At 46.7% G+C, this 20,743-nt stretch overlaps 1 protein-coding gene across 2 annotated transcripts in view; it reads left to right on the plus strand.

Annotated features, from left to right (window-relative positions):
- LOC115458730 (tyrosine-protein kinase Fyn) overlaps positions 1-20,743 on the plus strand; it is a 123,528-nt gene that overhangs the window by 78,975 nt on the left and 23,810 nt on the right. The window contains exons 6-8 of one of the 2 annotated variants that reach the window (XM_030188554.1): positions 536-685; positions 11,575-11,739; positions 16,382-16,561. In XM_030188554.1, the coding sequence (XP_030044414.1) occupies positions 536-685; positions 11,575-11,739; positions 16,382-16,561 (495 nt within the window). Of the gene's footprint in view, positions 1-535; positions 686-11,574; positions 11,740-12,172; positions 12,329-16,381; positions 16,562-20,743 lie in introns of both variants that reach the window. The other variant, XM_030188555.1, reaches the window with a different exon arrangement.

A 20,743-nucleotide genomic window follows, 5' to 3' on the forward strand; every position in this document is an offset into this window, starting at 1 on the left:
TAGCATTTGTATAGCGCTACCAGACGCACGCAGCGCTGAACACCTGATACAAAGAGACAGTCCCTGCTCAAAAGAGCTTACAATCTAAATAATACAGACAGACAAGACAGTTAAGGGTGAGGGAAGTAATGGGAGCTAAAAAGCAGCAGTGAAAAGGTGGGTTTTCAGCATAGTTTGAAAACAGGTAGAGATGGAGCTAGACGTATAGGTCCAGGAAATCTATTCCAGGCATAAGGTGCTGCGAGAGAAAAGGAGCCAAGCCTGGAGTGTTGTGTGTCCTTCAGAACTATATCATCCATGGTTCTCATCAAACCAAGTGCCTTCTGAGCTTCAATTTCAAATGATTTGTGTTCTAATTAACTCCTTAGCCTTGGCTCGCTCCACAATAAAAATGAGAGCATTAGGACAGTTAAAGTCGTGTTTCCCAAATACAAGAAATAGTGACATTCCAGGTCCGTGGAGAACAGGAAGTACATAGATTAGTCAGACGTCCCTCCTATCGTGGTTACATTGTGTACCGTTGTATGTCCTGCAGGTGCTTATTCCTTGTCTATCCGGGACTGGGATGACACGAAGGGAGACCATGTCAAGCATTACAAAATTCGGAAACTGGACAACGGGGGCTATTACATCACCACCAGAGCCCAGTTTGAAACCCTCCAGCAACTGGTTCGGCATTACTCAGGTACCTTTTCTGAAGATGGTTTGTCTGTGGCTGACATTTTTGGGGTACATAATCGCTTCCATGACTCATTTCACAAGGAGACGTGTCTCTGTGAACGTAGCCGTTCAGAGAGGTGAGGGGGGGGGAGCCTCTTTGCATTTTGTCTTTAAAAAGTGTAGACGATATTACAGCAGGAGTCGGAGTAGAGAAACGCATGTTTCCCTTTCTACCCTGTCATATTAGAATACAGGTCTGCAATCAGATAGGGGCCTCTGTGACTGACAGCCATGTGCTAAAGTTGTTTTGTGATAAGGTGGTTTGCAGTGCACCCATAATAGGCCTGGGGAGAACTCAAATCTGTGATACCTTTTCTAAGAGTCACAAATTCCTGGGATAACACAGGCACTCTGTGTCATATGATATCAGATCATGTCAGCTCCAAGGCTCCAGTGAAAGGGGTCCCAGCCTCCTGACTGCATTTCATCTCTGTGTAGGGTTACCATATGTCCGGATTTACCCGGACATGTCCTTTTTGTGAGGACATGTCCGGGCAACCAGGCGGGTTTTGCCAATCTGCCCGTTTGTCCGGATTTCTGGTCAAACGGGCAGATTGCTAGCCTCCCCTCCCCTTACTTACTACTGCCCTGGTGGTCTAGTGACCTCTTCCGCCTTCGGGACAGGAAAGAGACCCCTCTTTCCTGCCCGTAGTGCTGCCCCGCATGCATCCTTCCTGTTCGTGATCTCGGCGCCGATTCAAAATGGCTGCCAAGAGTTGAAGTGACCTTGCGAGATCACGAACAGGAAGGATGCATGCGGGGCAGCACTCCGGGCAAGAAAAAAGGGGCTTTTCCCTGCCCCAAAGAGGTCACTAGACCACCAGGACAGTAGTAAGGTAAGGGGAGGGGGGTGACGGGGAGGGGGAGTGATGGGGTGTGTGACAGGGGGTGGAGTGAGGGCGTGAAAGGGGGCGTGGTGTGAAAGGGGGTGGGCGGGATGTGAAAGGGGGTGGGGCGTGAAAGGGGATGGGGCGGGGCGTGAAAGGGGGCGGGGCATGTGTCCTCCTTTTGGGGGGACAAAATATGGTAACCCTATCTCTGTGGCACATTTCCTGTATCTGCTTTGAAAGCGCTTAGCAGGTCATTTTGTGAGTTTTGCAGATATGTGTAAGTGCCTTCCGAGAAAATACCAACCAGTGTAAAAGAATGTGTCATGGAGAGGTGGTGTAGATTGTGCCAGTAGACATGTACGGAGCAGATTTTGGGCAGAGCATGGATGGAGTTTGCACATGTAAAAATGAAAGCTGTGGATACTGACACCTGCTCCAAGTCAGGGACACCAGAGTTCAGAGCCCACTTCTCCCACTTACTCTTCTTGTTAGCTTTGCAGGAGTTCTCAACCCAGTTCTCAGGAAAAACCCAGCCAGTCAGGTTTTCAGGATGCCCATAATTTTGTCCCCCAAAAAGGAGGACACATGCCCCGCCCCCACCACAACCCGCAACGCCCCTTTCACACCCCACCCGTTTCACGCCCTCACTCCGCCCCCCGTCACCCCCCCTCCCCTTACCTTACTACTGCCCTGGTGGTCTAGTGACCTCTTCGGGGCAGGAAAGAGCCCCCTCTTTCCTGCCCGGAGCACTGCCCTGCATGCATCCTTCCTGTTGGTGATCTTAGCGCCGATTCAAAATGGCCACCGAGAGTTGAAGTCTCACGAGATCACTTCAACTCTCGGCAGCCATTTTGAATCTGCTCCGAGGATCAGCAACAGGAAGGCTGCATGCAGGGCAGCGCTCCAGGCAGGAAAGAGGGGGCTCTTTCCTGTCCTGAAAGCGGAAGAGGTCACTAGACCACCAGGGCACTAGTAAGTAAGGGGAGGGGAGGCTAGCAATCTGCCCATTTGTCTGGATTTCTGGACAAACAGGCAGGCTGGCGGGTGGGCCGTCCTATAGGATTGGCAAAACCTGCCCGGTTGCCCGGAGGACATGTCCGGGTAAATCCGGACATATGGTAACCCTGCCCATAATGAATATGCATGACATAGGTTTGCATACCTTGGGAGCCATGCATGCAAATTTAACTCATACATATTCATTACGGGTACCTTGAAAACCAGACTGGCATGTTGTCCCCCAAGGAGGTTTAAATGACAGGAGAGTGCCAGAACTTGCTTGGCCCATCATCTGGCCTGAAGCCAGTAGGCGGGGCTTGCCGCCATATTGAGTCACCCAAAACAGTAGAAAATGTTTATTACAAATAAAGACTGCCTATGTGTGGCTTGACGTGGACCAATAGTTTGCTTTCCTTTGAGTGTATCAAGATGGCGGCTATGGCATCAGCCTTGTCGTGTGACACCATCTCCTGTCAATTAAGCCTCCTTAGTGTGCCCCGAGCACTGGGTTGAAAACCTCTGACCTAGATGTATAAACTAAGCCTCTCCCTTAGTATTGTGTGTTCACCTGTTAATGTGACTTAATCTGTCTTGAGTTTAGGTTTGAAAAGTGAGTAATTCAATCCGAAGCATTGATGCACTTCTGTAGCACAGATTTTGTCTGTCTTTCTGTGTAGAGGTAGGGTTGGCCAAAGTCTCCAGGTTGTCAGGAACAGGCTGAGGTGATCCTGCTTTTGCCCTCTTATCATTCTGAGCTTTGAGAGTAAAAACAGGACCAGCTGACTTTACTACTAATGCTCTGGACAGAAAGACTGTGCATTTGCTTCTGGAGTCTCATCCTTTTCACCAACTCCATCATCTTTAGCAAATTCTGCCAGAACACACCGTTACTACGGAGTCATTGTACTCTGTGCTGACTCATGACTCTCTCCAACTTCCTTCTGTTGAGCCCAGGCTCCAGAACAGTTAGTTACTTCCTCCTTGCGGGATAGATAAAATGCTTTGAAAACCTAGGGCTAGATTTATTACATTAGTGCATGATAATGCAATTAACTCGGATCTGCGGTAAATACTGTGTTTCCCCGAAAGTAAGACCTAGTAGAGGTTTTCCTGAATTGGTAGATATAAGGCCTCCCCCGAAAGTAAGACCTAGCAAATTTTTGTTTGAAAGCAGGGCCGCCGAGAGCCGGACAAGGCCACCCCCCCACCCGAGGTCGCCGGTACCCCCCTCCACCCACCCTCCGTCGCTCCCGGAACTAACCTTAAACGCCTCCTTTCACCTTCGCAGCAAGCAGCAGCAGGGCAGACCTCTCCTTCCTTCCGTGCCCCGCCCTCATGGACTTTACATCAGGCGAGGGCGGGACACGGAAGGAAGGAGTGGCCTGCCCTGCTGCGAAGGTGAAAGGAGGCGTTTAAGGTTAGTTCCGGGAGCGACGGAGGGCGGGCGGGCCAACCCTGATCCAACCCCGATGTTTCCCCGAAAAATAAGACAGCCCCTGAAAATAAGACCTAGCACATTTTTGGGGGCAAAAATTAATATAAGACAGTGTCTTATTTTCGGGGAAACACGGTAGTAAGACATACGATCACATGGTGATAAATCTAACCCCCAAATCTGCAGAGAGAGTGTGAGAGAGCTCTGGATGCAGATTATTCAGGGCAACTTAAAATGTGAACACTTATCCAGGGCCGTGCCTAGGGTCTCTGGTGCCCCCCTGCAGACTATCAGCTGGCGCCCCCCCCCCCCCCCCCACATGTGGCACAAGATGCAAAGGAAATAGGAGCTGAAAGATGAGTGCATCTTTGTGGGATTGCTGAATAAATAGAGGGTTTACAACCACTTAGCTTTTCGTGCTTTCATGTTCACGAAATTAGTAATTAAATCTTTGATATCTGACTGGGCACATATATCATTCTCAATAGCAATCATGGCAAGACTTACAAGCCTTTCTTGTGAAATACTTGATCGCAAATAATTTTTTATGATTTTTAACCGTGAAAATGATCGCTCACCACTTGCCACACTGACAGGAATTGTCAGCAATATTCTTAGAAACAAATTACTATACATTGCAAAATAAGATAGCAGATGTAAATTCTCAAATTGGACATATTCCAAATGCTAAAATGAAAATAAAATGATTTTTTTCTACCTTTGTTGTCTGGTGACTTTCTTTTTCCGATCATGCTGGCCCAGTATCTGAGTCTGCTGCTATCTGTCCTCTTAACTCCGTTTCCAGGGCTTCCTTTCTATTTATTTCTTTACTTTCCTCCTTTCTTCTTCATTTCTTGCTCTATATCCATAAGTAAAAGCTGGGTCCTCTGCAGACTTGACTGTCTAGTGGATCCAGCTTCTGCCTATTTTCTCCATCCATGTGCAGTTTTTCTCCTCTCTTCCTTTTCCCTCATCTCATCTCCTTCCTCTCTCTCTTCCCTCCCCTCCATCCATATCCAGCAATTCTCCTCTCTCCCCTCCCCTACATTTCCAGCAATTTATCCTCTCCCTGGGGCCTCCCATCCATGTCCATCTTTCATTTAAATTTACCTCCAGCCTTCCCTTCGCGCTCATTCGTTCCCTCAGTGTCCTGCCTTCTTCTGACATCATTTCCTTGCGAGGGAGGGGACACTGAGGAAACGAACGAGCACGAAGGGAAGGCTGAAGACGTCAGCAGTGCTTTCACTGATGCTGCTCAGCTGCTGCGACGTCGGAGGTAAATTTAGATAACAGATTTAAAGCCCCCAGGGCGGCGCGGAGCTGGGGTAAGCCGCGAGGGTAAGCACCGCGGCGGCGCCCTCCAGAGGTCGGCGCCCCCCTGCGGTGCTTACCCCGCTTACTGTGTTGGCACGGCCCTGCACTTATCCCATATAAGAGTAGAGCTGGGTGTAAGAAAGCAGTGTTACTGATAGACACAGGCTTCAGACAGCTGCTACAGATGTTAAAACTCTCTAGGAATACGAGAGGATGCAGTGTCCTTCTCTTCTCCTCCCACCCTTTGTGCCTCCCTCTCCTCTTCTGTCCTCTCCTCCTTCCCTCCTCCTCTTCTCTCCTCTCCTTTGTATTTCCCTCCTCCTCTTCTCTCCTGTCCTCCTTTGAGCCTCCCCCTCTTCTTCTCTCCTGTCCTCCTTTGTTCTTCCCTCCTCCTCTTCTCTCCTCTCCTCCTTTGAGCCTCCTCCTCCTCCTCTTTCCTGTCCTCCTTTGTTCTTCCCTCCTCCTCTTCTCTCCTCTCTTCCTTTGAGCCTCCCCCTCCTCTTCTCTCCTGTTCTCCTTTGTTCTTCCCTCCTCCTCTTCTCACCTCTCTTCCTTTGAGCCTCCCCCTCCTCTTCTCTCCTGTCCTCCTTTGTTCTTCCCTCCTCTTCTTCTCTCCTCTCTTCCTTTGTGCCTCCCCCTCCTCTTCTCTCCTGTCCTCCTTTGTTCTTCCCTCCTCCTCTTCTCTCCTGTCCTCCTTTGTTCTTCTCTCCTCCTTTGTGCCTCCCTCTCCTCTTCTCTCCTGTCCTCCTTTGTACCTCCCTCCTCTTCTCTCCTCTCTTCCTTTGTGCCTCCCCCTCCTCTTTTCTCCTGTCCTCCTTTGTACCTCCCTCTCCTCTCCTCTTCTCTCCTGTCCTCCTTTGTTCTTCCCTCCTTCTCTTCTCTCCTCCTTTGTGCCTCCCTCTCCTCTTCTCTCCTGTCCTCCTTTGTACCTCCTCCTTTTCTCTCCTCTCTTCCTTTGTGCCTCCCTCTCCTCTTCTCTCCTGTCCTCCTTTGTACCTCCCTCTCCTCTTCTCTTCTCCCCTCCTTAGTACCTCCTCCTCTTCTCTCTTCCTTTGTGCCTCTCCTTCCTCTTCTCTCCTGTCCTCCTTTGTACCTCCCTCTCCTCTTCTCTCCTGTCCTCCTTTGTTCTTCCCTCCTCCTCTTCTCTCCTCTCCTCCTTGAGCCTCCTCCTCCTCCTCTTTCCTGTCCTCCTTTGTTCTTCCCTCCTCCTCTTCTCTCCTGTCCTCCTTTGTGCCTCTCCTTCCTCTTCTCTCCTGTCCTCCTTTGTACCTCCCTCTCCTCTTCTCTCCTGTCCTCCTTTTGTTCTTCCCTCCTCCTCCTCTTTCCTGTCCTCCTTCGTTCTTCCCTCCTCCTCTTCTCTCCTCTCTTCCTTTGTGCCTCTCCTTCCTCTTCTCTCCTGTCCTCCTTTGTACCTCCTCTCCTCTTCTCTCCTGTCCTCCTTTGTTCTTCCCTCCTCCTCTTCTCTCCTGTCCTCCTTTGTTCTTCCCTCCTCCTCTTCTCTCCTCCTTTGTGCCTCCCTCTCCTCTTCTCTCCTGTCCTCCTTTGTACCTCCCTCCTCCTCTTCTCTCCTCTCTTCCTTTGTGCCTCCCCCTCCTCTCCTCTTCTCTCCTGTCCTCCTTTGTTCTTCCTCCTCCTCTTCTCTCCTCCTTTGTGCCTCCCTCTCCTCTTCTCTCCTGTCCTCCTTTGTACCTCCTCCTTTTCCTCTCCTCTCTTCCTTTGTGCCTCCCTCTCCTCTTCTCTCCTGTCCTCCTTTGTACCTCCCTCTCCTCTTCTCTTCTCCCCTCCTTTTACCTCCTCCTCTTCTCTCCTCTCTTCCTTTGTGCCTCTCCTTCCTCTTCTCTCCTGTCCTCCTTTGTACCTCCCTCTCCTCTTCTCTCCTGTCCTCCTTTGTTCTTCCCTCCTCCTCTTCTCTCCTGTCCTCATTAGTTCTTCCCTCCTCCTCTTCTCTCCTCTCCTCCTTTGTGCCTCCCTCTTCTCTTCTCTCCTCCTTTGTGCCTCCCTCTCCTCTTCTCTCCTGTCCTCCTTTGTACCTCCTCCTCTTCTCTCCTCTCTTCCTTTGTGCCTCCCTTTCTCTTCTCTCCTGTCCTCCTTTGTACCTCCCTCTCCTCTTCTCTCCTGTCCTCCTTTGTTCTTCCCTCCTCCTCTTCTCTCCTCTCCTCCTTTGTGCCTCCCTCTCCTCTTTTCTCCTGTCCTCCTTTGTTCTTCCCTCCTCCTCTTTTCTCATCCTTTGTGCCTCCCTCTCCTCTTCTCTCCTGTCCTCCTTTGTACCTCCTCCTCTCCTCTTCTCTCTCCTCCTCTCTTCCTTTGTGCCTCCCCTTCCTCTTCTCTCCTGTCCTCCTGTGTACCCTCCTCTCCTCTTCTCTCCTGTCCTCCTTTGTTCTTCCCTCCTCCTCTTCTCTTCTGTCCTCATTTGTTCTTCCCTCCTCCTCTTCTCTTCTCTCCTCTTTTGTGCCTCCCCTCCTCTCCTCCTCTCCTGTCCTCCTTTGTCCTCCCCCTCCTCTTCTCTCCTCTCTCCTTTGTACCTCCCTCTCCTCTTCTCTTCTCCCCTCCCCTCCTTTGTGCCTCCCCTCCTCTTCTCTCCTGTCCTCTTTTGTGCCTCCCCTCCTCTTCTCTCCTGTCCTCATTTGTACCTCCCCCTCCTCTCCTCTCCTCTTCTCTTCTCTCCTCCTTTATGCCTCCCCTTCCTCTTCTCTCCTGTCCTCCTTTGTTCTTCCCTCCTCCTCTTCTCTCCTCTCTTCCTTTATGCCTCCCCCTCCTCTTCTCTCCTGTCCTCCTTTGAGCCTCCCCCTCCTCTTCTCTCCTGTCCTCCTTTGTTCTTCCCTCCTCTTCTCTCCTCTCCTCTTTTGTGCCTCCCTCCTCTCCTCCTTTTTGCTTTCTCCTCCTCTTCTCTCCTGTCCTCCTTTGTGCCGCCCTCCTCCTCTTCTCTCCTCTGTTCCTTTATGCTTCCCTCCCTCTCTCCTCTACCTTGCTTTGTGTGCCTCTCCCTCTCCTTTGTTTTTCCATCCTCTTCTCACCTTCTCTGTGTTCATATTTGACTTATCCTTAGTGTCTCTATACCTGCTGTGTGCTCCACTATAGAATGGTCCGTTTTCACTCTTAAAACTGTATCAGCAGTAACTCTGTTCCACACAAAATAGGTTAATCTTATAACAAGGTGCTTATTTTATACAGACGGGTCTATGTGCCTTTATAAAATCAGACTCTCTGGTAGTATACCAGTGTTCTTACATAACCACGTCCTTGTACTTGATGGGTGTTATTTCTAGAATACTGCACTTATGATATATTTAAGCTCCTGGAGTTTGTCCGTGTGTTTCTCCGAGGACAAGCAAGGCAGCTGGTCTTCACACATGGGTGATGCCATCCAAAAGAGCCCATGCAGAAATTTTTCTCCAGCACTTTTTGGGAATATCTCAGTCCGCATTCACACCCATTCCCACCTGCCACTGTCATGCAGGACCTTTCTACAGAGCTGAAGGACCTTGTTTGAGCATTATGCTCACCTCCATTCTTTTCCTGCATGCAAGTCCTGTTGCTGTTGGTCTTTTTCCCCTGTGACTTCCCTCAGTTTTTCCTGCTGTTTCTGTGTTTTCTTTATTTTTTCTTTATTTTATTTTTATTGATTCGGCTCTATTAGGCTTCAATCTGGATATGATTTCAACATCGAGTCGTTTGATTTTGCGGCAGCTGTTTTTAAAACAAATAGGAGAAAAGTTTTCTTCACCCAACGCATAATTAAACTCTGGAATTCGTTGCTGGAGAACATAGTGAAGGCGGTTAGCTTGGCAGAGTTTAAAAAGGGGTTGGACGGTTTCCTAAAAGACAAGTCCATAGATTGCTAGTAAATGGACTTGGGAAAAATCCACAATTTTGGGAATAACATGTATAAAATGCTTGTACGTTTGGGAAGCTTGCCAGGTGCCCTTGACCTGGATTGGCCGCTATCAGGGACAGGATGCTGGGCTCGATGGACTCTTGGTCTTTTCCCAGTATGGCATTACTTATGTACTTATATGTACTTATGTCCAAGAAGACAAAGGCCCGTATCCATTATGGCTACCCGTAACTGGGGCCCCACACTGCTTGGGAGCTGACTATGATCCATCTCAATGTCTTGTGTCAAACAGGAAGATCTGAGATAGAGAGAAAAAGCAAGAGAAGATTTCCAGCCTAGAAAAGGCCAGTCCATTGCTACTTGGAAGCATCAGTCTCATTGGCCTTGACTGGAGTCATGTCACAGATCAGAATGTTAGCGCTGTGGTGATGTCAGTAGCCCACTTGAGGTCGGTCTTCATAGAAGATATTTGCAGTGCTGCAGCTTAGACTTCTGTCCATACATTGACCTCGCACTACTGTCTGAAAAAGGTCTCCTGACATGACAGTAGGTTTGGCCACTCAGTCCTCCAGAATCCATTTGAGGTTTAGAATCCAACTCCATCCCCCTTATTCCTTTTACTTTCAGATCAAGGCTGCCTCAAAAAAAAAAAAAAAGTACACAAATCATAATTTAAGACTTGCTGCCACGAAAACCAGGTTTTGGGGTTTGTTTGTTGTAGGATCTTGCATCTCTATTTCTTACATAAGTACATAAGTACTGCCATACTGGGACAGACCAAAGGTCCATCGAGCCCAGCATCCTGTTTCCAACAGTGGCCAATCCAGGTCACAATATACCTGGCAAGATCCCCAAAAAGTACAAAACATTTTATACTGCTTATTCCAGAAGTAGTGGATTTTCCCCAAGTCCATTTAATAATGATCTATGGACTTTTCCTTTAGGAAGCCGTCCAAACCTTTTTTAAACTCCGCTAAGCTAACCGCCTTTACCACATTCTCTGGCAACGAATTCCAGATTTTATTTACATGTTGAGTGAAGAAACATTTTCTCCGATTCGTTTTAAATTTACTACATTGTAGCTTCATCGCATGCCCCCTAGTCCTAGTATTTTTGGAAAGCGTGAACAGACGCTTCACATCTACTCATTATTTTATAGACCTCTATCATATCTCCCCTCAGCCGCCTTTTTCCACTTTTTTTTGTTGGAGACAGCCTCTAGCTGGGAGAGGTCCCGTACGTGAGAATTCAGCTGGCCAGTTTGCAATGGACTGATAGGGTCCCGTACAACAGTGGCAAGTCAGAATAGGCACATTGCGTGGTGAGACATTTTCAAACGTTCTAGGAAAGTGCTGGAGGAAGGTTCTTGCACGGTCTCCATGTGTGAGGATTCCTCTCCTGCTATCCTTAGAAAACATCTGCTACAGGTAAGTAACTGCTTTACATACGGAATCGTCGTGTCAGTGTGAGCGCTTATTCTTATGCATGTACACATGTTTTATAAAATACAAATGTACATCACCTCTCCAACCCTGTTCCACCCAAAGTACACCCACAGCAACGTGGAAGCACGCACCGTCTGGTTCACACAATTTGATATGACCCCATTTCTATGCATAAAGCCTACTTTGCCCTTGACAAATGCTTTAGGTCCAGTCGGCCTAATTAAGAGGGTGGCACCGTTAATTACCAGGTCAACATTAAAGGGGCTTTAGTTTCTGTAGCGCATACGTCCTTCCATGTCGTCCTGGATTTTGTCTGCATGTTGCTCTGTAAGTGAATGAAAACACTAGAGCAAATATTTTCTTAACTTAAAACAAAGAGATAATTATGAGCTTTTTTCCCCCTGTCTAAAGGGTCCTTTTGCTAAGTTGTGGTAAAGCTAGGCCTTAGTGTGCCCTTACGTGGGTCTTTCCTGTGCGCTAAGGCCATTTTTACCATGTCCATAAAAGCCCTGATTATTTATTTTTTCCATTAATTAGTCGTGCGCTAACGCTGCCATTAGCACGTGGCTATTTTTTAAAAATTCCTTACCAATAACCTATTTTACAGGGCATAAGACTCCTGCGCTAATGTAGATGTACTAACTGGCTAGCGCAGGAACGCCCCCTTAAAAAAATATACAAACAGTTATTTAGTGTGTGGTTAGCTCGCACACATTCAGAAACTACCATGTGAAGCTGTGGTGCCCATTTTTTTGCTGCGTTAGGTAGCAAAAATTTGTGGGTAAAAAAAAAAACCCACCAAGAGAAAAGTCAGTGAGTGCTTCCCGTTTTGATTCCTTGTACTGAAATTTGCCAGAACGGCCATTGCTGCTGTTTTCACTAAGTGATGGCCAGGGTTTCTGTGCTTTGCCGCTTTTACCGCCTTCTTGTTTCACATGTGCTGCTCTTTTTTTCCTTCCTTCTCATTCTGCCGCCTGCCTGCCTTCCTCCCATCAGAAAGAGCCGCCGGCCTCTGCTGTCGCTTGGTGGTTCCCTGCCACAAAGGGATGCCGCGGCTCGCTGACCTGTCTGTCAAAACCCGAGATGTCTGGGAGATCCCTCGCGAGTCCTTGCAGCTGATCAGGAGGCTGGGGAACGGGCAGTTTGGGGAAGTGTGGATGGGTATGGAGCAAAGCATCCTCCCAAAGTAACCTCTCCGTCTGGGGAGAATGAGAAAGATGGAAGGTGAAACTAGGGAGACAAGAGAGGGAAGCTGTGTTCCATGTTGCAAACCATGAGAGCTGCCTTCACACGATTTTCCAGTAATATAACCTAGAGATCTGGGACTCGCATTGGTGCTGCAGAATCCAGGCTCCTTGCAGGACCGGACGACCTTTCATCGCAGCAAAATAAAAATAACCCAAGGATGAGCAGTGGAGACCACATGGGTCCCTTTATCTAAAACCAACAAATTCCCAGGTAGAAATGCCAGACAAGGAGCTGTATGAATGGATGCTCCAACCTGCATCACCTTCCATCTATCTCTCTGCATGCACATCACCCAATTACAAGGATTCTCTATTTTATTTCTCTTTATTAATTTCCTTTCCTGTAGAGAAAGCCGATGGCTTGTGTTTTAACTTAACTGTGGTTGCCTCGAGTTACACACCACAAACAGTGGGATTGGCTAAGGACGCATGGGAGGTCGGGCGCCAGTCGCTGTCACTGGAACTGAAGCTGGGGCAGGGCTGTTTTGCGGAAGTGTGGTATGGTAAGGCAGACAACTCATTGCTCGCTGCGGGCATGTTCTTGGAGTCTCCAGTAAGAGTACCCCTGCTAGACACGGGGGGGCACTCCGAAAATGTTACATTGGTATTAAAAAGGAATGGAGTTTAAGGCTTCTTTTTATAACAGATAGACCTATCTAAACTTTTCAGTACTGCAGTGGCCTGAGAACCAGGGGAACTGGGTTCAGTTCCCACTGCAGCTCCTTATGACTCTGGGCAAGTCACTTAACCCTCCATTGCCCCAGGTACAAATAAGGACCTGTATATACTATGTAAACCGCTTTCAATGTAGTTGCAAAAACCTCAGAAAGGCAGTATATCAAGTCCCATTTCCCTTTCCCCCTTTCCCTTATGACATCACAATATCAGAAGTGAGCCAAGTATCGGGCAATCAAGCCATTGTGACATCACTGATGAGGTTGGCTCTTATTGGTGGAATGAGTGGAGGAGTAGCCTAGTGGTTAGTGCAATGGACTTTAAGCCATTGTGACATCACTGATGAGGTTGGCTCTTATTGGTGGAATGAGTGGAGGAGTAGCCTAGTGGTTAGTGCAATGGACTTTAAGCCATTGTGACATCACTGATGAGGTTGGCTCTTATTGGTGGAATGAGTGGAGGAGTAGCCTAGTGGTTAGTGCAGTAGACTTTGATCCTGGGGAACTGAGTTCGATTCCCACTGCAGCTCCTTGTGACTCTGGGCAAGTCACTTAACCCTCCATTGGCCTTGGTACAAATAGTACCTGTGTATACTATGTGAACCCACAGAAAGGCAGTATATCAAGTCCCATTTCCCCTTTCCTATTTGAGATTCTACCTGGAATGTTGCTAGTGGAGGAGTGGCCTAGTGGTTAGTGTAGTGGACTTTGATCCTGGGGTACTGGGTTTGATTCCCACTGCAGCTCCTTGTGACTCTGGGTAAGTCTCTTAACCCTCCATTGCCCCAGGCACAAATTAGCACCTGTATATAATATGTTAACCACTTTGATTGTATCAACAGACAGGCAGTATATCAAATCCCATTCCCTTCCGCCCCCTTCAATATTTAACTGGTTTCCAAAGATACAAAGAGGAGGCCTTTTCCATGTGAAAAAGCAATTCAAGGATGTAAAACTGGAAGAGGGAGATTCAGGGAAGGGGGCACATTTTTACTGAAAGGAGGGGTAGAAGCTTGGAATAGGCCCCCTATTGGAGGTGGTGGAAATTAATACTTTGGAAGAATATAATCCTGAGTTGCACAGATGCTACAAAGGCCAAGTGGGAGAGCAGTAGATAAAAGAACTGGGGGGGAGAGGGGGGGGCTTGGCTATTGAAACCTGGAACGGTGGAGGGTGATAAAGTTGCAGCAAGCTCCTGAAAGAGGCAGTAAGATCATTTCGCCTGAAAGAGGAGTTAATTCTCCCATATAACCAGCAGGTGACGCCAACCTTCATATTGTGGGCTGCAAGCTGACTTGACTATACTTCCAGCTAATTTCCTACAGGGGGTAAAGCTTGTAGGGTTGATAGCTGGAGGTGACCCTTAGTGCAGAGCTAGATCAGCGCAGGCAGACAGCTGGGAGATATCCTTATCCAGAGCAATGTGCCCTGGGACTGGTTCTTACCTTCTCACTGCACTGCCTCACCTTAATTTTCCTATAATGTGGGGTTGTTATAGCTGAGGACATTACATTTCTATGATTCTGCCACCTTAATCATTTTCATGTTCATATATTTGAGTGAATGGCTAAGAGAGAGTCACAGATCAAAAGCTTGCTTGTATATTCACGTACTTGGTATTCGAGACTGCCCCACACTGGTTTAATACTTTACTTACGGTATACAAAGGCACAAGGCGGTCAAATCCATCATGATCACCTTAATGAGGTGCAAAAACCCCTTAATATTCCATGAAAGAATTTGGGCCCAAAAAATAGACATGCACTTACATGCCTGAAAGGAAGAAGAGGGGGGGGAAAGGGTATACTGTTACACGTGTATGTGTGTTAACCTCTTTGGATTCTGCCTGAGTACTGGACTTTTAACAGACTGAATTAATGGAGTCCAATCAGTCGCAGTCCACCCCAGTAGACATTGAAAAGGCTCCTAGAGCCAGCATCCCATGCCCCTGGCACAGGCCAGGCAAATAATATTTGGCTACTTATAGCCCAGTGCTAGTAATAAGTAAACTGATACAATAGTTCATTACGGGAGATGCCAGGCTGCAGTTATGCATAAAACGTTTGCCATTTCAGTCATTAAATGGACAGAGTTATGTGTTTTTGACAGGGCTGTAGCTAAGAGCTCGCCAAAGCTGGAGATAACTTATTCATTTAAGCAGCATTATTCAGCCACAGAACAGATCATTTATCTATCCAAGTGGCACCACACCAGTGTTTCCCAAGTCCATTCCTGGAGTACCCCTTGCCAGTCAGGATATCCACAATGAATATTGTAAAGGAGTCTGCTTCCTCCGCTCTGGGTTGGGGCCGGCAGCCCGGTTAGGCTCACAGGTTTCCAGCAAAGAACCAGACTGCCATACGGACTTAGGACTAAAGTGCTTTATTCTCAATTCAGTTCCACTCTCAAAATTGAAATGCAGCTCAGAAACACGGTTCAGGCCGGGTTGAGAACTCCAGCCAATATTCAGTTCCTTAACAGTTCAGGCCCACTTCCTTTGCACTACCTTCCCCTCTCCCTCAGAAGGGCTCAGTCAAAGTTCAGCCTGCTGTTCTATACATCCCAATAATTCAACCCTTTTCAGAAACAGTCTCTTCAAAGGAAATCACTATTTAATGCCCCTGTCCTCTTCACAGCACCCAGGAGGACCCTGTACCAAACAGGGCTGGCAGCTTTCCTCCTATCTCACAGCACCACAATCCCTGTGGCCTCTCACACTGTCTTCATGTGCTGGACAGGGCTGCATTTACATTCTCACACTCCATGGCAGCTCACTCTTCCCCCCCCCCCCCCCCCCCCCCAGGGAAGCTCCAGTGGCAGGCCCTTCCCGTCCTCCACCTACTCCATGGCAGCTTCTCTCCCCCTCTCACAGCTGGAGGGAATTATATACTGGCGATGCAGCTAAGGGACTGAGCTTCACCTTCCCTACTCCCTCTAGTGGTGAAGGGAGTAACTGGCTCCCCTAGCACTGAGTCACTGCTCCCCCTGCTGGGGTTGGAAATCCGCTCCACCCTTTTGGGGCTACCCTCCTCTCTCCTGCTTGCAAGGGCTTCTGGGACCCGTAGTTCAGGGATTAGCTGCTTCTCTGTGGGGCCCGAGTGCTAGCTTTGTCACAATATGCAAGAAAGAGATTTGCATATTATGGAGGTAGTGTACATAAATCAAGTTCATGCATATTCATTGTGGATAGCCTGAAAACCTGACCGGCAAGGGGTACTCCAGGACTGGACTTGGGAAACACTGCACTACAAAACCAGCAGGTACAACTTTTAAATGGATAATGAATTTCAGCAGCGCCACTCGGACACAGTATCACCGAGAATCCAGATGACTTGAAATGGATCATTTATGCACTGAAAGTTAGGCAGCAGCTGTCAGACTGAAAATGTACCTCTTGGTGTTTCTTCAGAAGGAGTCTAGCACTTTCCCTCTGAACTCCAGGCTCCAGAGTTTAGTGTCTGCCCCAGGTCCTGGTGTTTTGCTGTATTAATGAATACACTGCTTGCCTTTCAATCCCTTTGGGCTTGTAGTGAGAAACCCAAAAATCCACATCCCACATTCTGATTGCAAAGTGCACGAAAGATGTGGTTCAAGGCTGTCCTTCGCCTGTAAAGAACTGATGCACTGTGAACTGGACCTCACTGTTTATCTCCAAGAGGTTACTACTGCCGCACCCTTCTCGATCAGAAAAGTCCCTTGATGAAACACATCTCTTGTCTTTCATAGGTTCTGGACTGTATTTGCAGTAATGGCATGTTCAGGCATGGTCCAATTCACCCAAACGTCACTGCATGCTGATGCAAGGGAACCCTTGCTTTCTCTTTCATGACGCTCATATGTGCTGTGTACCCCCCTGACCTCATCTCTCTGCACCACATACAGGTACCTGGAATGGGAACACGAAAGTGGCCATTAAGACCCTTAAACCAGGCACAATGTCTCCCGAGTCGTTCCTGGAAGAGGCCCAGATCATGAAGAAGCTGAAACACGAGAAGCTGGTGCAGTTGTACGCTGTGGTATCAGAGGAGCCTATCTACATAGTCACCGAGTACATGAGCAAAGGTCAGAGGAACAGGGACAGACTCCGTCATGCATCTGTGGGGCATATACAGTATATGCGACTGTGTATGAGAGAGTGCATATGTTTGTCTGTACCACGTGTGTGTCTCTATGCATGCATGTCTGAGAGAGTGCATATCTGTATGTATATGTGTCTATCTCATGTGTGTGTGTGTATAAGAATGATATCTCTATGTATATATGTCTATGTATGAGTGTCCGTCAGAAAATACATATCTGTACATGTTTGTACCTCATATTATCTCTGTGTGTGTATGAAAAAACATACATATTCATTTGTATATATACCTGTATCTTGTGTGTGTCTCTATCCAGCTTATTTTCGAAGGAGATCGCCGGCCATCTTCCGACACAAATCGGGAGATGGCCGGCCACCTCCTGAAGCTGGCCAAATCGGTATAATGGAAAGCCGATTTTGGTCGGCGCCAACTGCGTTCCATCGCAGAGCCGGCCAAATTTCAAGGCAGGGTACAGAAGGCGGGACGGGGGCTGGACGGGGCATGGTTACAAGATGGCCGGCTTCACCCGATAATGGAAAAAAGATGGCTGGCTCTGACAAGCATTTCACCGGCTTCATTTGGTCCATTTATTTTAGCACCAAGTCTCAAAAAATTCAGGTGTCTTTCTGTGTATGCATGTGTGTATGAGAATGTGCTTATCTGTATGTATATATGCATGTATCTTGTGTGTGACTCTATGTAAGCATGTGTGTAAGTGAGAGTACATATCTGTTTGTATATACACCTGTATCTCATGTGTGTAACTATGCATGTGTGGTTGTATGTGACAAGGGCATATCTGTATTTCGTGTGTTTCTCTATCCATGTATGTTTGTATATGAAATTGCATATATGTCTATGTCTTGTATGAGTCTCTATATATGCATGTGTGTGTGGAAGAATGCATATCTGTATCTATATGTCTGTAATTCAGGTGTCTTTCTATGTTTGCATGTGTGTATGAGAATGTGCTTATCTGTATGTATATATGCATGTATCTTGTGTGTGACTCTATGTAAGCATGTGTGTAAGTGAGAGTACATATCTGTTTGTATATACACCTGTATCTCATGTGTGTAACTATGCATGTGTGGTTGTATGTGACAAGGGCATATCTGTATTTCGTGTGTTTCTCTATCCATGTATGTTTGTATATGAAATTGCATATATGTCTATGTCTTGTATGTGTCTCTATATATGCATGTGTGTGTGGAAGAATGCATATCTGTATCTATATGTCTGTAATTCAGGTGTCTTTCTATGTTTGCATGTGTGTATGAGAATGTGCTTATCTGTATGTATATATGCATGTATCTTGTGTGTGACTCTATGTAAGCATGTGTGTAAGTGAGAGTACATATCTGTTTGTATATACACCTGTATCTCATGTGTGTAACTATGCATGTGTGGTTGTAAGTGACAAGGGCATATCTGTATTTCGTGTGTTTCTCTATCCATGTATGTTTGTATATGAAATTGCATATATGTCTATGTCTTGTATGTGTCTCTATATATGCATGTGTGTGTGGAAGAATGCATATCTGTATCTATATGTCTGTAATTCAGGTGTCTTTCTATGTTTGCATGTGTGTATGAGAGTGTGCATATCTGTATATATTCCTGTATCTTGTGTATGTTTCTCTATGTAAGCGTGTGTATATGTGAGAGTGCATATTTGTTTGTTGCATTTGTATCCCACAATGTGGCTTATATTGTTCCGTCATGGCGATCGCCATTTCCGGAGTGAGAGATACAAGTGGTATTACATTAAAGATCATGATTGACATAGTAGATTAAGCAGTCAAGTATAAGGAGTTCATATTCGGAGTAAGAGGTAGGGTGGTATTGCGTTAATGTTCATTCGTGGTAGAGTATACTGTAGGGTGTAAATAGATATTACTTAGGATAATAATTACCCACTGATTACTTATTCCAAGGTTCCTAGCTCAGCCTAGGGGTATATTATTCGGGAACCTTGGTGCTGGCACCCTGCCACTGTTTGTTCCCCGCCAAAGAACAGAAGCCACGTCACAGATAATATATTATTATTTATTGTAGGTGAGAAAAATAGAAACACTCTGCAATAGCTTATATGCAATATAATATCTCTTACTGATATGCACACTAACAAAATATATTGTCTAACTACACTCTGATTATCCTGAGACTACGAACAGTAATGATTAGAACAGTACAAATGATATCCTAATGATCCTTATGAAAACTTATTACATCTTATGCAAAATACACATTAGCAGCTTTCCCTGACCAAGAGCTGACATAAACCAGTCGTACTTAGATAAAACCACTGCCTAACCCCAGACTAGGAAATATATCACTGTGATCTCACCACGCTGTCCTGATGACGGCTGCAGACGAGACCGGAGCTGATTTCCCCAAAGACGCTATCTCAGCTGTCTGTGTCTTAGATGTAGTGCAGGTCTTTCTCAGCAAGCAAGCAGGTTTCCGTCTCGCCGTTGGTTTTCAGAGCCAATATCTCTGCCACAGGTATTTGCACCAGTTATGCAGGTCACAAGGTTGGTATCATACAGTCTCTTGCTCACCCCAAGCCTTGTTGGATTTCTCAGGTCCTTACCAGGTACTCCTCCTCCGAGGGTCTCCGACTAACTAACTTCTCCCACTCTTCACGCGTTCTTCCAGACCTCCCAGTCAGGTGATAGCCCGGACCAGTTATGATCACGTACAGTCCAGTATATGGGCAAGAAGAGTTCTTTGTTTTGTGACCTTGGAGATGGTAACTTCTGGTGCCATGAGTATGACTCCCTTCCCAGCTTCTCAGAGATAGAAGGGGGATGGTTGGAACACAGAATGTCCTTGGCTTCAGCAAGCCTGTCAGTGATTTTCCACAAGCTGAAGCTGGATCTTGCTGACACAGAGGTGTGCAGGTCAGAGGGTTGCAGCAGCCATCTTATTGTACCAAGATGTCATAGGCTTGTATAGGCCAAGACCAGCTTATGTAAGATCACAGGGAAATACCCTACAATATCTTGGTAGTCGAGTATAGAGAGTGAGGTTTTCTCCAGTTCAGGCTTGGGTTTCGTTGTCTGGTAATTAGGATGGATCATTGTGGTATGCCTTGTTGAACAGGCTGGTCTTCAGTGATCTCCGAAAGTTAGTTAGGTCACGCATTTTTTTCACGGCGAGTGGTAATGCATTCCATAGCTGTGTGCTTATGTAGGAGAAGCTGGATGCATATGTTAATTCGTATTTTAGTCCTTTGCAGCTGGGGTAGTGGAGATTCAGGAATGTGCATGCTGATCTTTTAGTGTTCCTGGGTGGTAAGTCTATGAGGTCTGACATGTAGACCGGGGCCTCTCTGTAAATGATTTTATGAACCAGAGTGCAGATTTTGAACGTAATACGTTCTTTAAGTGGGAGCCAGTGTAGTTTTTCTCTTAGGGGTTTGGCACTTTCGTATTTCGTTTTTCCAAATATGAGTCTGACTGCTGTGTTTTGGGCTGTTTGGAGTTCTATATCTGTTTGTATATATATATTGGCAATGTGCCATCTGTTAAACATGAGAATATAAAACTTATAACATTGTGTAACCTTGTAGTGATTGTTCAAGCACAATGCAATGTTTAGTAGTCCCGAGGAGGCAAAGAGCATTCAGCAACTAGGTTGACATTCTGCTTGAGTGATCTTGATGGAAGGGTCTGCAAAAGAGGGGAGAAGCCTGGCTAATGGAGTGGTGTGGGGATTTATTTGTGGTAAATTTTTACTGGATGAGGAAGAGGTTGTGGAGGAAGGAAATTGCAGGTTCCATATTGATTATCCTGTGACAGTGACAAATTATTGGGTCAGATAGGCTTTTAACATTTTCTGAAATTTTAGGTAGTCAGTGATATTTCTAATGTTAGGTGGTAGTGCATTCCAGGTCTTGTTGAGTGATACGAGAAACAAGTGGAATATATAGATTTATATCGTATTCCTGGTGCGAGTACCTGCTGTGGTGTTCCTCGGTGGAAGGTCAATCAGTGTTTTGAGATATTCTGGGGATAGTCCTTGAAGAATCGTGAAGACAAGCATTGTAATCTTGAAGATAGTCCTGGCTTTTAAGTGAAGTGCTTGTAGTAGGGGGGAGGGCCTATGGTAGTGTGAACATCTGAAAATCAGTCAAGCCGCTGTATTTTCTATGGTTTAT

Source organism: Microcaecilia unicolor, unplaced genomic scaffold, assembly GCF_901765095.1.
Source record: "Microcaecilia unicolor unplaced genomic scaffold, aMicUni1.1, whole genome shotgun sequence".
Taxonomy (NCBI): Eukaryota; Metazoa; Chordata; class Amphibia; order Gymnophiona; family Siphonopidae; genus Microcaecilia; species Microcaecilia unicolor.